Raw genomic sequence first — 15,595 nt, forward strand, 5'->3', positions numbered from 1 at the left:
ATTCAAAGTGCACAAAGAGTTGTGTTTATATGTACTGTGATCATCAGATCCAGAAATAACTTAGTTTACATCATAAAACAAAAGTACTCATGGTGAGAAAAAGCCCTCAGTGAAACTAACTGTGCAAGAAATTTCTTTAAGGCATTAATCAGACCTAAATCTGATTAGGTGTCTAATTGGCTTGATTACTGATGGCAAGAAAGCATGTGCTATATTTGTGTTCATGGTAAAAGAGTTAAGACACTACAGGAAGAGCTGAACGAGTACAATGTTTAAAAAAATAAAGGTACTGTTTTCTAGGGCAAAATTAGCCCCTGAACAAGTGGACTGCAAGAATCAAGATGATCCTCCACCATCCAAGGCATCTACAGGACAGGTATGATCTTTATTCTTTAGTATAGACTCAGTAGTACTAGTTTAAGATGGCATTCACTTACATAAATACTGAAGGTTATATTTTCAACCTGTGCATTGTATCAAGCTTTATTTGGCAAATAAATGCTTTTATTCCCCTTCTCTTTCCCACCTTTTCTTTACATAAGAAAAAAAGGAAATCCTCATTTTGCAAGTTGCTTTTCAAAATAAAGCTAAGCTGGAAGTACAAAGTTATCTTGATCAGCACTGCAAATGTAGAATTGCAAATAGTGGCACAGCTGCTTTTGATGTGCTGATGTATTCATCTTGCTCCCTGCTGGAGGAAAACATCAGAAGCAAAATATCCTTTCCTAATAGTGGGATGGCATAGAGGGCTATATGAGCCTGCTTCTAAATATCTGTTGGAAAGGTAAAGTAATTGAGTAGTTCTAAGAACTATTTTATTTGCTTCAGTTTTGCTAATATAATTCCTGTTTAAAAAAAAATAAATCATAACTGTCTTCTGCCTATACTGTAAAGAAGTGATTTTATCAATGAAAATTAAAAGAATGGGCTGGAGAACACAGTCTCAAGCTGCACCAGGGGAGGGTTAGGCTGGATGTTCAGAAGAAGTTCAAGTTCTTCATAGAAAGAGTGATTTGCCATTGGAATGTGCTGCCCAGGGAGGCGGTGGAGTCACCATCCCTGGAGGTGTTTAGGAAGAGACTGGATGGGGTGCTTGGTGCCATGGTTTAGTTGATTAGATGCTGTTGGGTGATAGGTTGGACTCAATGGTCTCAAAGGTCTCTTCCAACCTTGTTTATTCTATTCTATTTTTAAATGAGACAGAAGGATAGATACTTCTTCACTTGTTACCTTGAATATTCATCTTTCCCCAATAATGCCCTAGAAAGTCTCCTGGTTTTGTCCAGCTTAACAATATCAAAACTTAAAGACAAAACAGTGAAGCTCTAAATTGTTGCCAATTAATTAGTAAAACAAGTTCATTCTTTAGTATCAGCCTGATCTCTTAATCTCAATTCATGCTTAATAAAACAATTGAAACTCTACCCTTAAAGTTAATTTTAACTAAGCAGTCTCTTTTAGCCCATTGACAACACTCAGGCATATACAGAGACTAACTGAACTTCCAGGAGCCTTGATTTACATGTACAAAAGTTCCATAAATGTTACAGTTTTCAATAAAGCTGATAAAAAAAACCCCACATTTTCCAGTCTTACAAATGTTTTCTGCAACATTTTTCAGCTGAAGTTTGTATAACCTCAAGAATTGGTATTGTTGAAGTTCAGCATAACCGTGAGTCAGATTCGATTTGTTGATGTGCAAGAAGAAACCCATAAATCATTGATGAACAGACACATCCACGCTTCTATCCATACAAAATGGCCAACATTTATGTGATCAATAAATTCATATACTGCAGGTCTGCAGGCAAAGGATTGTTCATTTTTCTTCAAAATACTGCACGTCAGTTTTCTCTGGTCAATAAAACATTGTCTTAAAAAAAAAGGATACATCCTGAAACTCAACAGGTGACTTCAACACAGCTTGATAACTCACTTGGCAAACTGCTCTGTGAAAAACACATTTGCTTTGCCTGGAGACATGGATTACACTTTTCACCAGAGTTCCATACAGCAGCACAACATTCGGATCATTCTATATTAGTAGGAGCTGATGGTAGTGAGGGTTAATACGAGGGCAGGAGAATGGGTCAAGAATTAAAGGTATATTCTGCTTATAAGGAGATACCATCTAAAGAGCAAAGTGTATCTGGTAACCACAGAGTACTATGCTCCATTAATGTTCTTAGGTTATTGCAAAAATCACAGAATCAGCCATGCTGGAAAAGACCTCAGAGATCATCAAGTCCAACCTATTACCTAATACCAAACACCTCCTGGCAACTAAACCATGGCTTCAAGTACCACAGTACACCTCCAAGGACAGTGACTCCATTACCTCCCTGGGCAGCACATTCCACTGGCCAGTTACTCTTTCTGCAAAGAACCTTCTCCTCACCTCGAGCCTAAACTTCCCCTGGCACAGCTTGAGACTGTGTCCTCTTGTTCTGGAGTACTGGTTGCCTGGGAGAAGAGACCAATCCCCACCTGTCTACAACCTCCTTTGAGGTAGCTGTAGAGAGCAATAAGGTCTCCCCTGCACCTCCTCTTCTCCAGGCTATACAACCCCAGGTCCCCCAACCTCTCCTCATAGGGCTTGTGCTTTAGACCTCTCACCAGCCTTGTTGCCCTTCTCTGGACATGTTCAAGTATCTCAATGTCCTCCTTAAATAGAGGAGCCCAGAGAGAGAAACTGGAAACAAAGAAAACAACCTTTACAAATAAAACAACACGCAAGTTCCTCTAGCATTGAAAGATTGATTTGGCTTAAAGTTTTCATTTATATGAACACACACAGAGAGAATTCTGATTCTATGCTATTGTGCACATCTTTTAATGTATAATTTTATTATTATCTATATATGTATTAGAAATTAAGTGTGAAATTTTCTGAATAAAAGCAGACAGGAAAAAAAAAGTGTTAAGAAAAAGGCAAACCCCAAATTAATCTCAAATTCAAGGGGAAAAAAAAGAAAGAGAAGGAAGTATGCATGAAGACCTGGAATCTCCTAAACAGAAATAATTTTCTATATGCTTATACCATTATCTTTCCCTGCTAATCAGCATGATAAACACCAGGCAGGGCCATTCTCTCTGGGATAACAAATGCTCATGAGCTTGCTTAGCACTATGCTGCTACACAGTATTGTGCACCTAAGGCTTCCCATGCACTTAGCACTCCCTCCTTCAAGGGTCACTGTCAAAGCCAAGACAAATCAAAGTACAGGTACGTGACACATTGGTTACTGAAGCTAAGCTAGCAGGAGTGGGAGGAAGTTCATTTTTTGCAGTGAAAGTTGACACTGTCTCTGAATTTTGTAGACTAAGATTTGTCACCATGGTTAAGGTAGCTCAAAACGTAACAGGTCAATAAGCCCAGCAGAAGGTCTAGACAGGACTAAATCAGAAATGCAGACTGGCTTGTGAGTGGCAGCACTGAACAAGTCAGCCCTGACAACATGAGAGACTCTGCAAACACGCAGCAGCAGAAATTCAGGCTAAGTAACTGTGTTTGCACAGCAGATATGAAGACATCCGTGTTTTATTTCAGTATCTAAGTCCTTTTGTCAACCTATCTAGAAAGCCTTGTCCAAAAACACAAAGAGACCATCCAGAAACAAAGCTTAATGTGAATCAACGTGATTAATCAAACTCCTAGAAGAGTGTTGCAGAGCAGACATTGAGCCATCCTTATTTTCAGCAGCAAGCAGACAGTGTCTAATCCTATTCATTTTTTTAAGGGTGAAAATAAAAACACAGATGAACCACAGAAGGCAGATGCCAATAATAAAGCAGAACCGGCACCAAAGCAGCAAGGTCAGTAATAAGCTATGAGTATTCCATGTTTATCTGGACAAAATATATGCACAGTATATAGGGCTGTGAATAAAATTGTGCTTCCTCCAAATGCTGATCTTGTTTTACAGTTACAGAAGAAATTAAGAACTCCAAATTCTCATTGAGGCCAAGCCAATTATTTGTTACAGAAACACAAGCACTATCCAATAAAAATAAAAGGCAACGAGCTTTCAAACACATAATCCCTTCTGTAGTAATAAGCCAACAATGGAAAAAATACCAAATCTGCTGTTTCATGGCTTTTTAGCAACATTAAATCACAGCTGCTATCCCATGAGAAAGTGGAGTTATTGTCAAAAATGGTGTAGTTTCCATCCAAAATCTGATCTAATTTTACATATTAATCCAATTTTAGTCTGTTTTGGGATACTAAAGTTCCCCCCCCCCCCCCTTGTAAAATATAAAATAAACAGAAGTAGTATAGAAGTACCAACCTCATCAATTACTTTAGAAAATTATTACAACCTAAGCTACATTGGTTGATTGGATGTTTTTTAACATGAAGTTTTCTGGAAGGTGCTTCAAGTTTTCTTTTCAAACAGCCACAAGAAAGTCCGCTTTTCCATATGGATAGGAGATGGACAACAGCTAGCCAAGCCACCAAACCAGAGAACTTACACAGGCAGAAGATGCTGATAAATTCCAGCACCCTGTATGCAAGACATCACCATGCAAGCTAAATAAGGAACTCATTATCTCTGAGCAGAAAAAGTAAAGCTGTTCTCAAGCAGTCCACAGGAAAGTTTAGATAAAGAATCCTGCAAAACCTGGTGATCTATCTGATCTAAAATCATGTGGACAGCTGGTAGAAGAAGAAAATAAGAACATCTGTGGGTAACCAAAGAACAAGAGACCAAAGAAAGCATTTTGCAGTGCACATACATTCAGAGAAAGTTATTAGAAGCACCGCCAGGGCTCAACCAACACTAGTTAAGGGAAATCCTGGAACACAGGAAGTCCCACCATAAGTCAACATAAGGAAAAACTTCTTACTGTGAGGGTGATGGCGTACTGGAACAGGCTGCCCAGAGAGGTGGTGAACTCCTTCTCTTGAGACTTTCAAAACCTGCCTGCATGTGTTCCTGTGTGGCCTGCCCTAGGAGATCCTGCTGTAGCAGGGGGGTTGGATTAGATGATCTCCAGAAGTCCATTCCAACCCCTACCATCTTATGATTCTAAGTACTAAAATGAAGTCAGAAACTAGTTAGAAAAAACCATTTCCAATATTTCTCATTATTTTCTTTGGAATAACCAGAATAAAATAGACCTGTAAAGCTCCTAATCATAGTCCCATTTTGCAGCTCTTTAGTCCTGAAAAACAAACCAACAGACAGTGCTTAGCTTATTTTCAGCCCCCTATGGCCAAATCAAGCCACTTCCTTCTCCCTTTCTCCTAGCACCTCCCAAGGCAGCGTGTCATTCTCGGCACCGATGAAAACTCATCAGGAAGCATAGTTGGAGCCCCTTTGGTTAAAACTTGGCAACTTGCACTACTCAGCAACATCTGGTTCTGGCACTTTTGTTGGCTATTCATGACTTCACCTCCACTTCCTCAGTTGCCCTCTCTCGTAAACTTGCTCTGTTCTCTGCATAATTAGTACAGTCTCCAATCAATTCTCTGTGCTTAGTTTGCTCCATAATGGATTAATCTTTTAATTTATTCCCTGCACTCCTTCATGTAAAGTGTGATTCACCTACACAATATCATAGAGAACAGGTGTTTATCCAGTTGCTGAAGTTTGTCTGCATACTTATCACTTTTCATAACTGCCTGGCTATAAAAATGCTTGGTTTGTTCTGTGCACTGTTCAGCAGCTCCTTTGATCGTTATACTGTTTAGAAGGCCACATCCAACACCCACCTGCTAGTTGGTGTCTGCATTGCTATTATCCATATCACAACTTCTTTCATCCTTCTAGAATACCCTGCCAATATGGTAATTTCAAACTCATCTCCTGCCATGCCTTTTTCTCTCTAAATACTCTCAGCACTACATTCACCTACTATCCTTCTGAAGTTTGTCCTTATCCCCTTCCCACTTTTCCCTCACTCAAAACCAACCCTATTTCAATAGTCTGGGTTTTGTTCTTCCTACTTCTACTAAACCAACAATCATCTCAAAGATTTTAGCTGGATTCATGCACATAGTTTCACAGTCCATATTGTCATCGCTTTGTTCTTGGCAGGACCTGAAGGAGAAAGCTAGACTAAAACTACCTACAATTGTACCTCTTGGTCAGAAACTAGGCTGAAATTCCCACCTGGGAATCCACCATGTGAATTTTCAGTGATATTTAGTGTGTCCAGTGCCTAAGTGCTTTGGAAAGAACACAGAAAATATAAAAGGTGATTTACATGGATTAAATGGAAGTGCCATTCTCTAGCACCTGAGGTTTAAGTACTTTTTTACAGAGGAGGATCACAAAATTTCACAAAACCAAGCAACAAAGAATTTTAATAATCTCCAAATGTGTAGCACCTCAAAGGAGGGGAAGCTCAACAGTAACTTCAGTTCACTACAAACTTGCTACCAGTGACCACACTCTTGTTTAGGAACATTCACTTTCCCCACTAAAAGGTCTAAAATATAAAAGCAGCAGAAGATGCTGATAGCTGCCATCTTTCCCATATCAGCCTATCTGCTTTCATGGAAGGGGAATTCAAACTCATCTCACATTTCATTAGGTTTTCCAACCACCCACAGAAAGTCTGGACTAGAGAGATGTAAGAGGAAATTCTGTGACCTTCTTAATTGCTGGGCTATCATGCAGAAAAGAATGCAAAAATGTGTGGTCTGAGAAGATAAAGTACAACATGGAGCCTGGAACTAACCCAGCAGTTAATTGAAACACTAAACTTGGAGAAGGAATGAAGAACTTTGATGTCAGTGGGCATTTGCTCTATAACAACCCTGAATATTCTAGAAAAGGGAAAATTCTCACAATTGATGCTGATCATAGTGCAAATAAAGAAGGCCCAGAGACAAAAATAGCCTCTTCCCAGAGGAAAGCTTTGGTCACTGGCTTTACACAGAAGACGGTCACTCTTACTTCCTAAAGATAGAAATATATTGAGTGTGCCAAGCTCCTATTGCTGGGAAACCTCTGCTAATTAGGGTCCAAATAATTCTACCTGGGCTACCACGGAGTTAAAAGCACCTGAAAAGACAGATTTGCATTAAACATGACATTTTTACTGCTGAAACTTGCTTTTGGCCTCTTAGGAATCCAACTCTTAAGCTGCTTAAGAAAACTTGTCCCCTAGAACCTCAAAATCCAGGGTTAAATAAGTGGTTTGTGTTTCAAAAACACGGATCAAGTATTAGCATTTTGATAAATTGCTGCAGCTCAATGAACCAAACCTGTCAATGCAGACAGACTTAAATAATATTCTTATTCCTTGTCTTATCCTTTATACTCTTCACTGGTACTCGGTCAACAGGCAGCTATTATTACCATAAAAAAGTATTCTGTAAAGCTTACCAAGAACTTGAATATGTTTAATGAGCTTGCATCCACTCCTGCTGATGTGAAGTCTTTTAAATTCCTTGCAGATCTTCATTTCTCACATGAGTGACAGAGGTAAATGCTAGGAAAACAAACCCAGCTTCTCCATACAAATCTTTCCTTACCCAGAAAATAAACTTTGTAACACTTTTGTTAGCCACTGAAGATTAAGATGAGCTGCAATAAATGTGCTTTTATACAATCAGGAGCCCAGGGAAATATTTGCTTTTCATATAAGGGCTGCAAGTAACTGACCTTTAAAAGGTCTACTGTGACATATACACAACCAGTCCAGAAAAGAAGGGGAAGCAGAGATAAGATACTGGTCAGCCCTGTTAGTGCAAGGCCATGGAGCTGGCTGGGAATTCTAGGGAAGTCTTTGCTTTCTGAAGCATGGCAAAGCAAAGGCATTTTTCCTGTTCTGTACACAGGAATAGATTTAGCTGCCACGACATAGCTCCTGACATTAATTGACATCTTTATGTTTAAAAGCTAATCCACTTGGCTTCTTTTGCAATAAGGGTAACACATTTGTGATGTTGAAGGGCAATTATGATGGCTGTGGAATGTGTCTATGGAAATAACTGATCCAAGAAACAGAACTTTTAAAGCCAGCCTAGTCACTGAGAGATTTTTCTTTCATTAATTCCTGGAAGAAAGTCCCTTCAGATTGTCTGACCACCCCAGAGGCACACCTCTTCCTGCTGATAACCACTAAGGTTGGTGGTCTTCACAGCACAAAGTACTTTCTTTCCTGTCCCAAAACTTCCTGCTGCTGCTCAAATGAGCACAAGTAAGAGTCAGACCCTGTTTGCTCAAGCAATCTCTTCTTTTGTTCTGAACAGCAGACAAGCAGCTCAGCACCTCAGTCTCTATGATGACTTGACACACAGCTGGAAGTGGTGTTAGGCCACAGCAACCTAATGCAAATGAGCCCTGTGCTGGTCATGGAGATTTATGAACTCTAAAAAAACTTGCAAAGGTTTGGAATATTCGCAGGAGTACAATGTTTTCCATCAGTCTGTGTCCAGTCACCATCTAGTGATTGACGTGGGTTCAGACCTCAGGTTGAATACCTTGAGAGTATCCTAGCAGGCTGAGAAGCCATTATCCTTCTGCAAGGGGATGCTCATGTGCAAGCACCTTGTTTTTGTACTTTGTGGTCTTCCCTTCCCATACACATTTGCACTCCAGAGACAGGTTTTCTGTGCTGGCACTTTGAGATGAAGAATGTCCTTGTGAAACAAATCTGATTGTCCCCTACTGTGCTCTGTTTCTTTTTTCCCCCCACAAAAATCCTCTAGGAATGGATGACTGGATTTCTTTACAATAAAACTAAGCCAGAATTAACACACTGAGTCAATCTATTTTACTTACACTGCTGATAATCATTCACTTCAGAGTATCACAATAGACTTGGTTTGAAATCCCGTTGCCTTCAGCACCATTTCACTGTTTTGATTATTCCTATCAGGTTGCATTCTCTGCTAGGATACATGTAACTAGGGGCAATTATTATAAAAAAGAGATTTCCCCAAGTGAGGTAATTACAGAAATGTTGAGATTAACCTTGCTGTCACTCTTGAGTACATGGCAATCTGGCTGTGGGAATCAGGGCAGGGGGAACTATAGATTAATAAAACAGTAGAAAGTGCAACAAGAGTTGACATTTTTGGCTGGTGCACCCTTCTTCTGTCACCACAAGAGGATTGTGTGCCAAGGAAAGCACAGTCAGTAGCATCATTGGTTAAGATCCACTGGGATAAGGGTTAAATAGAATTGTAACAGGTTAAGATTCAGTAGCAATACCCACAAAATAGTCAGTTATATATAGGACCAAAACTCCCTTATTTTCTGTAACCACAGCTCCTCTGCTATTTTCTTACAGAGGATGAAATTCCTAGGAAAAATTAATTATTCCACTGTGTGAATGTATTCACAGTGCTAGAAGCCTGAACCCATTTTAAAATTCCTCCTTCATATAAAAGTCTTTTTGACAGGAACTTTCAGAAAAGCATTTTGGACTCTTGCAACCAAGTGGTAAGAAATGCTTTCACCCTTTTCTGAACCTTCCTGGGACCAGGAATAGCAACAGTCCTCTTTGGAGTGCTCACTTTCCTGAATGCGTGCTATTCCACACTTTGAATATTCCCTGGCAGATCTTCTGGTAACATGGAACATTCCCTAGTGTTGTATTCTCAACAGACTTCTCCTCAGGATGGTACTGCAATACTAAGTGCAGCAAAAAGAAAATCTGCCTTTGCATTAAATGATCAAGGTACTGTTATCAATTTGAGCCATAAATCCAAGTGAATGTCAGAATTTTAAATGAAATTCCTCATGAAAGCTTTCCCAGAATATAGGTGGTATGCAATACAAACCCTGCACCCTGTCTCTTCATACTCAATAGCATGCTTCTACAAGAGACTGTTAGAAAATTACACCCTAAACTTGCAAAGTCAAAACCCAGGTTTTGACCAGCATATTTGGGAACATCCATTTATTCACCTTTTCTTCAGTTCCTTGTCTGACTCTGGCTTGAGTATTTCTGGCATTCACAGATAGCTCTATCTAAGTCTTGTCTTAGATCCTATTTAAGAAATCATTTCCTCCACAGCAGGGCTTATACAGTGCTTCAGGTTTAGGCTGGAGGTTAGGAAGAAATTCTACACAGAGAGAGTGATTGCCCATGAGAATGGGCTGCCTGGGGAGGTGGTGGAGTCACCATCATTGGAGGCGTTCAGGAAGAGACTTGATGGGGTGCTTGGTTGCATGGTTTAGTTGATTAGGTGGTGTTGGATGATAGGTTGGACACAATGACCTTGAAGGTCTCTTCCAACCTGGTTTAGTCTATTCATCTAAATACTATGAAAAAGATGCTGGAAATATTCTTCTGGTCCAGTAATCAATTCTCTATCCAGTAAAAGTGTGAAAGTCAGCTCAAGAAACTTAGTGTCTGTTCATAATAGATGAGCTCTGTACTAACCATTGTGGAGCTGGATAGATGACTCTAGTTTAAAAACCACAGAAGTGTTACCTATTCTGTAGGGGACACTCAACATAAACATGCTCTATACAGCTGGCACTGAAACAGATTTATGCAGGAAATAATTCAAGGGACAGGTCCCAGAGTCAGTGCTGTGTAGTGCTTGCCTGCTGAAGAAATAGTGACACCCATGTTGTGATGCCTTCAAAAGTGTTATCACAATTCTTTTAAAAGTGGTATTCAGAAACTAAAACTTTTTTCCCCCCTAGATACAGTACCGGCAAAAGCACCTGAGCCTTCAAACACTGAAAAATCAACTGAACCAGCTAAGACAAATCAAGAGGAGCAGTGTCAGCTCAGTGGTGGGAAACAAAATGCTGGGTGAGTAAATTCAACTAAAAAGAAAATAAATAATAAAAATCTAAGGTTTTTTTTCCTGCCATAACATTTCTGTATGCCATATATCAGTTATTTATAAGTCCCTCCTGTCCTGCAAGGATCTGAAGAGATTTATTTCAATTCCAAGGCCACCGTATATATGAGGTATTCTGTTAGTATGTGGGTTTGCTGGTTTGTTGCATGCACCACTGTAAATTTCAGGAACAAGGGAAAATATTTGCTCAGCTATACTTACATACTAATTGTAAACAATGATGCTGATCAGCTATTGTTATTCTACTTTACCAAACCAGTAAGTGCCAGGACACTGCCCTGAAAAGCTAGAATGTTTGTCACATCATTCTGACTTTTTACCCTGCACGTTTCTCTTGCTGAATTACACCATTAAATCAACATTAGTCTCTGCAACCAGAGGACTAGGTCTGTCTCTTCTTGAAAAGAGACAAATAAATTAAACAGTAACATTCATTCAGGAGAATACAAAGTTATTCAACCTTTGAAAAAGACTTTGGTGACTATTTTGCTAAAATAGAAATAAACAGCAAGTCCAAAAACAGTAATCTTGGAATATTCTCCATTCATTGGAAAAGTATAGATTCCTAGATTGTTATAACCATTTGGCCAGGAAGGGATCCTTCACAGTCATCTAGTCCAACCCTCTTCCAATAAACAAGGACATCTTCTACCAGATCAGGTTGCTCAAAGGCCCATCTAACGTGACCTTGAATGTTCCCTGCGATGGGACATCTACTGCTCCTCCAGGCAACCTGTTCCACCATCTTCATGACAAAAAAATTTCTTCCTTATACATGGACTGAATCTGCTCTCCTAGTTTATCCTTTGGACACTATCCTTTGTCCTATTGCAACAAGCCCTGCTAAAAAGTTTGGTCCCACCTTTCTTATAAGACTCTTTTAAACACTCAACAGTCACAATAAGGTCTTCCCAGAGCCTTCTCTTCTCCAAGCTGAACAACCCCTAGTCTCTCAGCCCTTCCTCACAGGAGAGATGTTCCAACTCTGATCATTTTTCTGGCCCTCATTTTATCCTGCTCCAATAGGTCCTTGTCTTTCTCCTTAATGCAGACATGCTCCCAAAAGACTGCAACAGCTACCCAAAAGTGTGGCTCTATTGTAACCAAAACTTCTCAGCGCTCCTTCTGCCGCAATAAAATTACAAGTTCAGAAGCATGTCAGTAATATACTACTACACAACCAGCTAAGCTTTAACCCTGGGCTTCAACACATACTCTTCCAAGAAAAAGAAACCAAAATGTGAGTGCAGTCACTCATAAAGTGGAAACTTCAAACTCAAGGGTACCCAAAGTACGTACTCACCAAAGCAGGTGTGAGGACTCTGTCTGCACAAGTATCCTTAGATGGCATCCTGGTTTTAGGGGAGAAAACCAGACACTGCTTGCTTTGAGAAAAACCTTTGCAGCAGGACTCCTTTTATGCCCTAAGTCAAAAGTGCTCTGTGGTCAATTCTAATCAGCTGGAGGGCCAAGCCCACACAAAATCAGGATAAGAGCCTAGACCAGGAGGCACCAATTGTCTGATCTTTTATCAGCCTTTAGCAAGCCTGGGTGTTTTGTCAGGTGTCTGTCATACTGTAATGTTTATGTCAAGGCACTATGTATGCCACAGCCATGCTGAGGACTCTAGAGCTGAATGCAGTCCTCCAGGTGGGGTCTCGCTAGAGAGGAGCAAAGAAGGAGAACCAACTCCTTCAACCTGCTGGCCACAATTATTTTGATACAGCCCAGGATACGGTTGGCTTTCTGGGCTGTGAGTGCCCATTGTCAGCTCATATCCATCTCTTCATCCACTAGAATCTTTCTCTGCAGGGCTGCTCTCAATCCCACCATCCCTCAGCCTGTATTGATATGGGCATTGGGGTGGGTTGGGGTTGCAGGGGAAAGTTGCCAAGTAGCAGGTGCAAGACCTTGCACTTGACCTTGTTGAACCATATAAGGTCCATATGGGCCCACACCTTAAAATTGTCCTTATCCATAGTATCAAGTTCCTCAGGCATGTCAGCTGCACAACTCAGCTTGGTGTCATATGCTAACATGCTGAGGCTGTATTTGATCCTACCATCTATGTCACTGACAAAGATATTGAAGAGTCACAGAGTAGCTCAGGTTGGAAATCCTGCTAAATGCACAACAAATTTAGCACTGCTCTCAGCCACCTGAACACTACCTCTGAAAGAGGAGATACAAGAATAGCAGTGCCAAGGCACTGAATTACAACTGAGTGACCAAAATTTTAGTATCTGTTTCCTAATGACTTGTTTCTTCCCTCCATCCTTAATGATAATGTAAGAAAATGATAGGCAATTTCCATGAATAGCTATTTGCCAAGCAATAATAATTTCTGGAGGGAAGGGGTAAGACTGCAATGTATTTCACAGCAAGAAATGAGGGAACAGAACAACATTCAGGAGCTAATTTTCACTCTAATGGGAGACAGTGGAGTCTTATTAAAAGGTAACCAGCACAAAAAAACACCCCAAAAGAAACATCATTGCAGCCTTTATAATATAGCAAGGTTTCTTTCTGTTGGAGAAGATTCATAAAAGCATGTCTGTGTGAACACAGTCCTGCACTTTTTTAAAGCATGGTGCAAGCATTTCACATGAGGTACTGCCCAGGACTTCAGTGAATGCAGCGCATTACCAACATGCTGCATGGACCAGCACTTGCCTGAGGGACAGGGAGCTGCTCAGCCTGAGCCAAGCTGTAGCAGCCAAGGCCAACCCAGAGACCACATCACCAGTCAAGTCTGTGTGACAGGGCAGGTCCAGGGCCAGGATGGGAAGGCAGTCAACCAGTCAGTGCCCAGGGAGGGGAACTGGGATCAGCACAGCAGCAAGACAGCCAGACAGGGCTGGCCTCAGCCAGATGGGATGTCAGGCTGCAGGTGTGGGTCAGGATCAGCAGGACCCATATCAGGTCCCATCTGCCACTCAGATGGGTCAAACACTACAGCCACCATCTACCCACAGAAAAGGTCTCCAGACCTCTGCAGAGGAATACAGCCATTTGTACCTAAAAGAAAATAGCAGCATGTTTTGTGAGGGTTCTGTTTGGCTTAAAAATTCTAACAGCAACCAAATTAATACAAATTAAACAGATATGATTTAGATCATCACAAAGGTGACACAGGAGAAGTAAATATGAGACCTCTGTATGACTCTACACTGGAGTCTGGGAACCAACAGAGAGCCAGTCCCAGGTTGTTGCTGATGAAGAGTGGGCCTGTATAAATTATTTGGCATGTAAGAGTAGAGGACAGACAGATACCTAAGGAAGAAGTAATAGTGGATGCCTGGCATCAGAGGATGAGACAAAAATGTCCTAGAAAGGGTAGAGTGTGGAAGAAAGGTAGACAAAGCATTTGAGAGCATAGATCAGAGAAAATGGAAGGACACAGAGCACTTCCATAACCTCTTCTCTCCTATGTGCCTTTTAAAAGCCTTTAAATCTGGCTGAAGTTGTGTGTTTCATCTTCCCAGATTATCAAGGTGATTACAATGTACTATTTATACTGAGGCAGTACTCTGAAACCTCAGCGAGGGATCATGAACTCTACTCTGCAAAATGCTGTGCAAAATGACAAACCATACTTGCAGGCTACTTATCAAGAAGTAGCTAAAGAAAAAAGTAACAGTGGGTAGCCAGGATGCTTTTAGATTTCAGGTCAAGATCATACACATTCTGGTTTATGTTCAGAATCTAGGTACTGTGAACAATACATGTTCACATAAAATAAATAAAATTTTATGAAACATAAATAAAACTAGGGAAAAAAAAAATATGAAAGTGTGTCTAATATTCCTGCCTAGTAAACATATTCTTCTGATTCTGGTTTTGCAAATGCAGAAACACAGCCAACTGCCATATGGATGCAGGCGGTTCAGAACGACCAAGTTTTGTGATCCTATCTTGCCTTTTTCATAGGCAGATTACTAATACATACTAGGCTATATCAGCCCTTCCCAGGTCCATAATGGACCTTTTTTTCTTTTTCCCCCTTCTAATCTGGCTAAAAAAAAAGAGATTAAGATCCAATTTGCTATGTAGTGCATAGCCAGGTTAATAAAGAGAACTCCTACTGGTAGGATGTTCTTAGTGAGTAATGCATTTCATTTAACCCAGTTACCTCAACCAAGGAAATTACCAGGCTTATTAACGATTGCCATTCTCTAGTTGCAACACATCAATTCACTAAGCAGACACAACTCAGAGAAACTATGTCCTATTAAAAGAACAGAATCTCAGCATACTGGTGCAACAGACCCAGTATCAGCCTTCTGCAGAGTCTCCAGAAATCCCTGACTACCGTAGCAATGCTAGGGACCCATAAACGTGACACCTGTGGCCCTGAACTCTAATTGATTTCAGATAAACAAGGCCAGTGGTGGACAGTTCAGGAAAAAAAGCAGTATAAACATAGTTATGAGCACATTTCATAAAGAGGTTAATACTTTTCCTTAGTTGTTTCCAGCTAATTAGTGTGGTATTTGAAATTGTAAACAGATGGAGCATATCCAGGACATTTGTAAACCTACATTAATGTATGTAAAAAAACCCAACCCAAGTACTTTTCTTAGCGCTTATATTCCTTCTACTTAGGTCTTTCTTTCAGAGCTCATCACTTTTAGTGCTTGGATGTGAATTTCTGCAATGGTTAAACTGAGAACCTGCAAATTAAATAGGAAAGTGATGGTGTGCTGCCTGTACCGAAATGGATTAAACTTGCTGTGGTCATTGCCGAGATGGATTTTCCTACAGCCTTCAGGTTTTATCCATTTTGCAGGATGCAGTCATCCTGCTATTTAA

The 15,595-nt window shown here is 40.4% G+C and overlaps 1 protein-coding gene across 1 annotated transcript in view; it reads left to right on the top strand.

Annotated features, from left to right (window-relative positions):
- The first annotated feature begins 242 nt into the window (after positions 1 to 242).
- CNGB3 (cyclic nucleotide gated channel subunit beta 3) overlaps positions 243 to 15,595 on the top strand; it is a 49,638-nt gene continuing 34,285 nt past the window's right edge. The window contains exons 1-3 of the mRNA XM_054167474.1: positions 243 to 376; positions 3,741 to 3,816; positions 10,620 to 10,731. Of these exons, the coding sequence (XP_054023449.1) occupies positions 269 to 376; positions 3,741 to 3,816; positions 10,620 to 10,731 (296 nt within the window). The 5' untranslated portion in view covers positions 243 to 268. The remainder of the gene's footprint in view (positions 377 to 3,740; positions 3,817 to 10,619; positions 10,732 to 15,595) is intronic.

This window comes from Dryobates pubescens, chromosome 14 (genome assembly GCF_014839835.1).
Source record: "Dryobates pubescens isolate bDryPub1 chromosome 14, bDryPub1.pri, whole genome shotgun sequence".
Lineage (NCBI taxonomy): Eukaryota > Metazoa > Chordata > Aves > Piciformes > Picidae > Dryobates > Dryobates pubescens.